This window comes from Leucopleurus acutus (assembly GCF_964270905.1).
Source record: "Leucopleurus acutus genome assembly, chromosome: 20".
Taxonomy (NCBI): domain Eukaryota; kingdom Metazoa; phylum Chordata; class Mammalia; order Artiodactyla; family Delphinidae; genus Leucopleurus; species Leucopleurus acutus.
In genome coordinates, this window is record NC_139162.1 from 10,080,291 (window position 1) to 10,088,493 (window position 8,203).

The following is an 8,203-nucleotide window of genomic DNA, read 5'->3' on the forward strand; positions in this document are numbered from 1 at the left end:
GCCCATTTTGCAGAAGCCCCTTTAACAGTGTGTACATGGCTAGATCATTATTTCTGCTCCCCCATACCCCAGGGAGGGCAAAACCACAATACAATGTGGTAGCCAAACTGGCTGACTCTTGTATTCCTGTGAACACAGAGTCCCGTGAGGGAGGACAATTTTGACTTATTCCTGGGATCCATCAGCCTATAAATCATGACCGATCTTGCTTGGAAGACACATTCAAGAAGGGTCTATTAGGGGATGGTGAACTCACATATGTACCTCTTGCTGCTACGACAGACCTCGTCACTCCATTTGCCCTGAGCTGACTGTGAGAAGAGGACGCAGTTTTCCCGCTTGCCACCGTTAGGCTGTGCATGGTCCCAGTTGAGGAAGGAGATGGCGACTCCATTGATATCGACAAACTTGCCTTCTGTGACCATGTCGTTGATGCCCAGCCAAAACTCATTGACCCCTGGCAGGCTCCTTTTACCATAGTCTCGGACGGCATTGATTTCATCGGAGCTTCTGGGGACAACCAGCGTCCCTCCCCTGGAAATGCAGTCTTCGTTGGCTTCGTGGAAGTGCTTCAAGCCTTCCAAAGCAAGGTAGCACTTCTTGTGAAATTTTGTGCCTCGGAGACAGACTGTAAAGATGTGAAATTTGACATATTAAGATGCTTTTGTAGTATAATAATCCAGGACTGGATCTGGCCAATAGCAGTAAATAGTTGTGGAATGAATGATGTGCAGTGACAATGGTGAGTTAGCATGTACTGAAGACTTTGTATGAGTCAGACACTGTGCCAAGTACTTTACATAAATGAACTCATGTCATAATCACAACCATCCCATGAAGTGAGTTTTTATTATGCCCATCTTTACATATCAGGAAAGTGAAGCTTAAAGAAGTTGTTACTTGTTAACAACTTAGCCTATACAAAGGTGACTTACCCGTCATATAAGATAACAACTACGGAAACCCAGGTCTGGCTCACCCTTAAACCCTGGCCTTTAGCCTCCTGCTGCTTGGATATATATACATGTTCGCTAGTTTGTGTAGCTCCATTATGTGCTGAATTTCCTTGGAACTTTTGGAACTGGTTGGTGTGCCACAATTATTAAAAAACAAACAAAAACAGAAGTCTGAGTTTGCATGTGGAGCGATAGGGCTTTTCTTATGCAGATAACTGAGCCCTGGTAATATTGTTTGTCTTACCCAGGATAAAACAAATAGAAAGATAGTTTCAAGGCATAACGTTGGAGACTCAGGCTCCAGGGCTGTAGTGCCTGGACTTAGGTGTCAGTTCTGACATTTGCTAGCTGTGTAAGCTTTGGAAAAATTATTTAATTTCTCTGTGCCTCAGTTTCCTCATCTGTAAAATGAGGATAATCATAGCAGCATCATCTCATAAATTGTTGGAGGATTAATGTGTTAATGTTTATAAAGTATTATTATAGTCCCCAACTGTGGTTAGAGGGTTAACAAAACTCTCCCCTTCTGCAGACGCATTTGGCCGTCCTTTAACTTTCTAATTCTGTTCCCCTGGGAACCTGATAAAGGGCCCTGTCACCAGTGTTACTAGGCAACGTTGCTTATGGTAAAAATGACTCAGGATCAGTAACATACAGCTGGCCTGGGAGTTATAAATACTTGATGGAAAAGCTGTAACTTCAGTCCTCCTTGAAGGTAGTAAGTCTTATAATTGGGCAGTTCTCTTGTGAGACCCTCAAAGCTCTGCTTTTGGAGTTGCCATGAGAGTATTCATTCCTGAGGATGTGAACCTTACAAGCCAGGGATGTTCCTGAACTTACCTAGTGTGGCTCTCATTTCCTTGCCCTGGGAGCCAGCAGAGTAGCTCCTGGACAGCAGTGGGTCCAGCTGCATAGGCTGCCAGGAGTGCTACTCCATGAAAAAGGAACACCGGATGCTGCCCTCTGCTGGCAAGCTGTGGCTCTAACCACTGGTCTTCTCTGCATGTGTTGCCCTACTTGTCGGGGAGTGAGTGAGTCCTCTGATCCTGTGTTTAGTTCAACCTCGGCGATCTCCCAATGGACACTTAGTAAACATCTAAATAATGCTGATTATTTTAGCTAGTTAATACTTCTTCAGTTTTCTTTCATTGCCCATTAAAGAAGAATTATGGACGGACTTTTAAAATGTATTATTGAAATGCCTGGTTTTATTTCTATACCACCCATTTACAGGAGTAGGGAGTGGAAATCAAGCTAATTTCCCCAAACAGTCATCTCCCCAGCTTTTAGATCCTTTCTCCTGGACACGTCTCTGGCTTGTCAATGTCTCTTTTAAAAAAATGTCGCTTACAACTCAGTACGTACTCTCTATATGGTTTGAATTGCTGACAAATCAGGTTCTTTTCCCATCTCGTTTGAGATGAGATGGGATCTCACCTGTCTGCAGGGCTTGCATTTCCTTCAGGGCATTGACTTCTCTCCAGAGCTTTTCCACTTGAGTCTTCAGGTCTCCATCCTTTTCTGAGGATATTTTAGGGTAGGGCGGGATAGGAGGAATGAAAAGCATATGATTAAAATAAGATACAAATAAAACAAAATAAAATAAAGCTTTGGAATCCAGAATTTAAGGCGAGGGTGATTTTGATGAAACTGAGCCCAGTGTACGTGGAAAATAATGCATGAAAATAAGTTATCCAGGAAGATGTATAAGGGCTTGGTGGGAGTAATAATATTAGAAGGTCCTTCTGGGGGATGGGGCTCCTGTCTGTTGCTCCAGCCCCACCCTGTGGGACTCGCCCTCCATCACCAGACTTCAGACTTGTTGATTTCAGATGCATCCTAGAGCAATCTGTCTCATCTCAGGATGCTTCTTTCGTATTCCTTCTGCCTGGAACACTCTTGCCCAGCTCTTGTCCATCTCCTTATCAAGCTTAAAGTTCTCCTCTTCTTCTTTTTTTTTTTTAACATGTTTTTTGGAGTGTAATTGCTTTACATTGTTGTGTTAGTTTCTGCTCTATAACGAAGTGAATCAGCTATACATATACATATATCCCCATATCCCCTCCCTCTTGAGCCTCCCTCCCACCCTCCCTATCCCACCCCTCTAGGTGGTCACGAAGCACTGAGCTGATCTCCCTGTGCTATGCGGCTGCTTCCCACTAGCTGTCTGTTTTACATTTGGTAGTGTATATATGTCCATGCCACTCTCTCACTTCGTCCCATCTCACCGTTCCCCCTCCCCTTGTCCTCAAGTCCATTCTCTATGTCTGCATCTTTATTCCTGTCCTGCCTCTTCCTCTTCTGAGAAGACTTTCTGATCATTCTCTTTACATTGGCATCCCTCTGGCTGATCTCTTTCCTTGAACCTTTATTTTTCTTCCGCACAATTTCTGCAATCTATAATCGTCTTCCTTTACTTACTTAATATCATCTCTCTGGTTGTCCATGGTATTCCCGATGTTTAACATGATGCTTGGCACATAATCAGTCTCATAATGTTTGCTGAGTGAACGGACACTTTATGGCATACAAAGTACTTCTGTGTTATTTTCATTTACTCTTCAAAAATAGTTATGAGTGGAGGAAGATGAGATTCTCATTGAAGGATGAGAATGAACTCAACGAGCTAAATTGGCAGATAAGTGGTAGAACTCACACTCAGACTTAATTGGGTCCCCAAGTCCCCTGTCCCCAGTATCCGTACTCAGCTGATGTTCCAGGTATAGTGGCTCCTAGCAGGGTTCAGTGATTTTCACGGAGAAGCAGGGAAAGGCAGTGATAAAAAAGCCCTCTAAAAATGCTTCTGCATTAGGGATTAGCAATTTACTTAGTCTTGAATGTCCCTGGATGAGGTTAGTCTTCGTGGCTGTCCTTTACCAACCTTGGGTATAAGTAAGTAGTAGAAAATGAGCAGCCTTAACTAAATAAAAAACCCAGACCTGATGGGGACTGTCTTAGAAACTGACAGCGTGTGCGCTCTTCAAAGGCAGGAATTATAATAAATCTTAATAAATATTAAAAGCCACCATATACTGTGCACCGGGAGGTTAATTCTTTCAGTATTACTATGAGACGGACGCTATCATTTCACAAAAGGAGAAAGAGAGGCACAGAAATCTGAATTAACCTGTCAAAGGTCACCCAGCTAGTAAGGTGCAGAGCTGGGATTTGAATCTCTCTGACTTCAAGTCTGTTCTCTTCCCACCCCTCCCGTCTGCTTCTGCACAGTGACCACCTTTACCTGGTTGGTCCCCAGTACATGGCCTCAAATAGCTAAGATGCTTGAAGCTTGGTATGGCTGTTCCTAGCTGCCCTTTCGTGGGGATACCACATAGGGAATTTCAGGACAGGACCAAATCCAAATGTGCTGATTCACTTTACCCTCCCACCCCTTTTCTTTTTTTGGCCACACCGCACCACAAGCAGGATCTTAGTTCCGTGACCAGGGATCGAACCTGTGCCCACCGCGGTGGAAGTGGGGAGTCTTAACCACTAGACCGCCAGGAAAGTCCCTCATTTTTCCCTTAAACGTATGCTTTACAAGCCAGGTGTTTCCACATTTGGGTTAGGAAATGCCTCTGGGGTATCCAGGGATGGACATCAATTCTCAAAGTGTCCAGTAGCTCAGGGTTTCCTCAACGGGACCATAGAATCCAGCATAAATATAAGGGTACCTTCAGGATGCAAAGCCATCGCCTGTTGGAGGCCAGACTTGCAAAGACTGCTGAAGTTTCCTCCCAAGTTACAAGTTGTAAACCATACAAATGTCACCCCCAGTCCCTCTTGGCTTCCTGCTCCATGCTATTTAAATAAAGGGCCTCCATAGGGAAGCTGTAAACATTGTAATTAACACGAAGACACATGAATTATTATTAGGCTCTTGGGAGATCACTATGGAAGTCGTTATCCAGGTGGCTTGGCTTCTGCTTCTGTCCTTTGTGAGAAATGTGGATGTGTTTTGTTGACAATGAATACAGGGAACAACTATTTCACAATCAAAAAATTTATTTTTGATTCATGACTACAACATAATTTGCATTGCTCCACCTAATTTGTTGAGACCTATGAAGCAAATAGCAGGGAGAACTTGGTTTTGGAGCTAAATCACTCAACTGCCATTTCAAGTTTTTAAAAAAGGCTCCCTTTCATTTTATTATTGTTGTTCTCCAAAAGCAGACACAGGGTAGGAATGCAAAAATAATTCCTGGAATAAATGACCAGTAAACGTATGAAAAATACCTCAACTTTGTTAACCATCAAAGAGATGCAAATTAAAAGGTTTTTGGGTTTCGTTAGGCTGGCACAGCTTAACCTGATGATAGGATGTCAGGTTGTCAAGGTGTGAATGGGTGCTCTTGTACGCTGAAGATGAGAGCATGGGTTCATGCTACCATTTTGAGAGACAGTGTAATTAACCTACAATTTTACTTCTAGAAGTGTATCATCACAATATTCTAGCATGGGGATCAATATCTGTTTACAAAGTAGTTCACTGAGGCATTGGATCATAACGGGATGGATTTGATGAACACAAAAGTTCACCAAGAGAGAACAGATTAAATAAGTCATGACCCATCCATAAGGGAATATTATGCAGCTGTTAAAAGGGCTGAGGTATGCCTTATATTTAAGGTTATCCAAGATTTAATAGATAAAATCAATTAATTTGTCTGCCAAGTACTTTGGATAGCCAACTCTTATTTTGTTAAAAGTATCAATTTTTAATCGGACATTAAAGAAAACTCTGGGGATACTATCTCCTAACAGTTAATAGGGGGTACTTCTGTGGAAAGAATCGAGAGAGAAAAAATGGCTTTCGCTTTTGATTTCATAAACTTTGGTATTCTTTCCAGGTACTTAAAATATTTTAAAAATGTATGGGGGAAAGAAATGTTTAGCAAGTTTAGGCTAATGGTTTCACTTACTGTAGAATCTACTTCTCGGATCTCAAGGCAAAAATGAGCAAAACTGCTTTGGGAGGATGATATTTAAAATGTGGAGCCAGTCTGTTAAAAAACAAACAAAAGCATGCTTGTGTGTGTGTCTTGGAGGGTAGGGCATAATAACCTGAACTACAACTGAGAAACACCCACACAGCACGCACACACACACTCACATATTCAAACACCTCCCTGCATCCTTACTGGGTGGTCACCACTTTGCTAAGTCCTTCTTTATGGTAAACAAATGCTGGCAACAAAAGTATTCCACATCTTCTCTCCCTCCTTTTCCTGCCTTCATCACTCATGAGAAATATTTTAATCTATCATTAAAAGGAATAACAGAGGAGTGTAATATTTTATAAGGAAAAAAGATTCCACTTAAGAAACTTTGCTTCAGGGCTTCCCTGGTGGCGCAGTGGTTGAGAGTCCGCCTGCTGATGCAGGGGACGCGGGTTCGTGCCCCGGTCCGGGAGGATCCCACATGCCGCAGAGCGGCTGGGCCCGTGAGCCATGGCCGCTGAGCCTGAGCGTCCGGAGCCTGTGCCCCACAACAGGAGAGGCCACAACAGTGAGAGGCCCGCGTACCGCAAAAAAAAAAAAAAAAAGAAACTTTGCATCAGACCTAAAGTGTATAAATAAATATTCCTGGAAAAGGGCACTGTGTAATCTTAAAAACACGGTGCAAGATAAGCTCCCTTTTACCCACCAGCCATTCGTGTTGTGTTAAATCAAGACTTTTAATGTTATTTGTATCTTTGGTGTGTTTTGTTACTAGTGAAGTGAAATTGATAAGGAAATAGTGTCCTAATATTTACCTTGAAATATCCTGATATGAAAATGACTCAGGATGAGATAAAACATCACCCCACACTTTTCTTGATGCTTTTCCTTTTGATTTGGTTTTAGCATATTGCAAATACATTGCCATCATCATTGTTCCTTGCAGGATTTTTTTTTTTTAATCTCTTAACCTAATTCAGGCCACCCCAAATTTGGGTTTGCTTGGAGATTGTTTTGCATTAAAATGTCTTCAAATGCTACATGACGTTGTTTGTTGAAATATTTTTAAGTGAAAGAGTTTCAACTTCTCTATGACATTAAAATCTTAAAAATATAGTGTAGACTGTCCTTATATTGCCAGGGATACGAAAACATACCTACATGATAACTAATGATGAAACGGAAGTCACATTACCAATAGCTTTATCCTCTAGTGCACATTTAGTAAGATTATAGTTATCTTGCAGGTATATGTGAACATCATACAATATCTACGAGTGAAATGGTATACCCTGTTAATCAGTCTCTTCTACTTGATCCCTCATTCCAAATACCTGATGTTGTATCCAGGTTATCACCCTCCAAAGAACATTCTCATGCCTAAGCTCACCTGACAAAGGATATACAGTACAGAATACAATACAGATATACAATACAGCCTACCACTTGATTCCTTTAAATATCAAACTGTCCCAGAAAATTAAGAGGTCACTCAGTCCCCTGAAAACGCCATATGCACCTGAAGCCACGGTACGGTCACCAGAGCTGGTGTCCTTGAAGAATCTGGAAATGAGCATTGTCCAGCTCCTCCCTGCCCTGAGCTAGCCTAGAGTTTTGTGGGACGGAGAAACCCCGTTACCTTTCACTCGGCGTTTGCTGTGCTTCCTGGCTTTGAACTTGGACGTGTGGCTGGTGGTCTGGTCCAGGAGTAAGGTGATAAGCAGGATGTAAATTACAAGTCCATTCTTTGCCATGGCTCTCAGGCAAGTCTGACAGCCACTGTGCCAGCTCCTCTGAAGTACAAGGGGGCAGGTAGACTTCCCAGCCACATCTTGCCCTGAAGTGCCTGGGGCCACCTTTATAAAAGCACACTGTGCAGGTTGGCTGGAATCCTGCTGAGGGAATGTTGGAATGCCTCTGCTGGCTGCAGCATAAGGTGGCCCCTGTTCTCGTGTCTTCTTTAGGCTTTAAAAAAAAATTTCCTCCTAGGAAAATTTTTCCTACTTGACTTGCCTTTTCAGAGCATATCAGAGTTTATTAAGGGACTAAGGGTTTCGTTTTTGTCTTTTTTTCTTTTCTTTCTTTCTTTTTTTTAAATTTAAAGTCCAGGAAGCATGAGGTCTGTATGTGAAGACCCCAATATTTAAGTCTTTGGTTTGGCAGTCTGAAGTTCACTTAATGTTCTGGGAAATGTATTCAATGACACACACACACAAATCTAGGAAGGTTATTGTGTGCGTGCGTGTGTGTGTGATGCCAGAGCACCACCTGCGTCTGTTCACACTCACGTGACTACACAGCTCA

The 8,203-nt window shown here is 42.4% G+C and overlaps 1 protein-coding gene across 1 annotated transcript; it reads right to left on the bottom strand.

Moving 5' to 3' along the window:
* Positions 1 to 236: 236 nt before the first annotated feature.
* On the bottom strand, positions 237 to 7,653 carry CLEC3A (C-type lectin domain family 3 member A; the record flags this gene model as incomplete). Its single annotated transcript, XM_082862690.1, has 3 exons — positions 237 to 628; positions 2,394 to 2,477; positions 7,539 to 7,653. The coding sequence occupies 3 exons, from the start codon at positions 7,651 to 7,653 to the stop codon at positions 237 to 239; spliced, it is 591 nt and encodes a 196-aa protein (XP_082718816.1).
* Between the last annotated feature and the right edge of the window lie 550 nt (positions 7,654 to 8,203).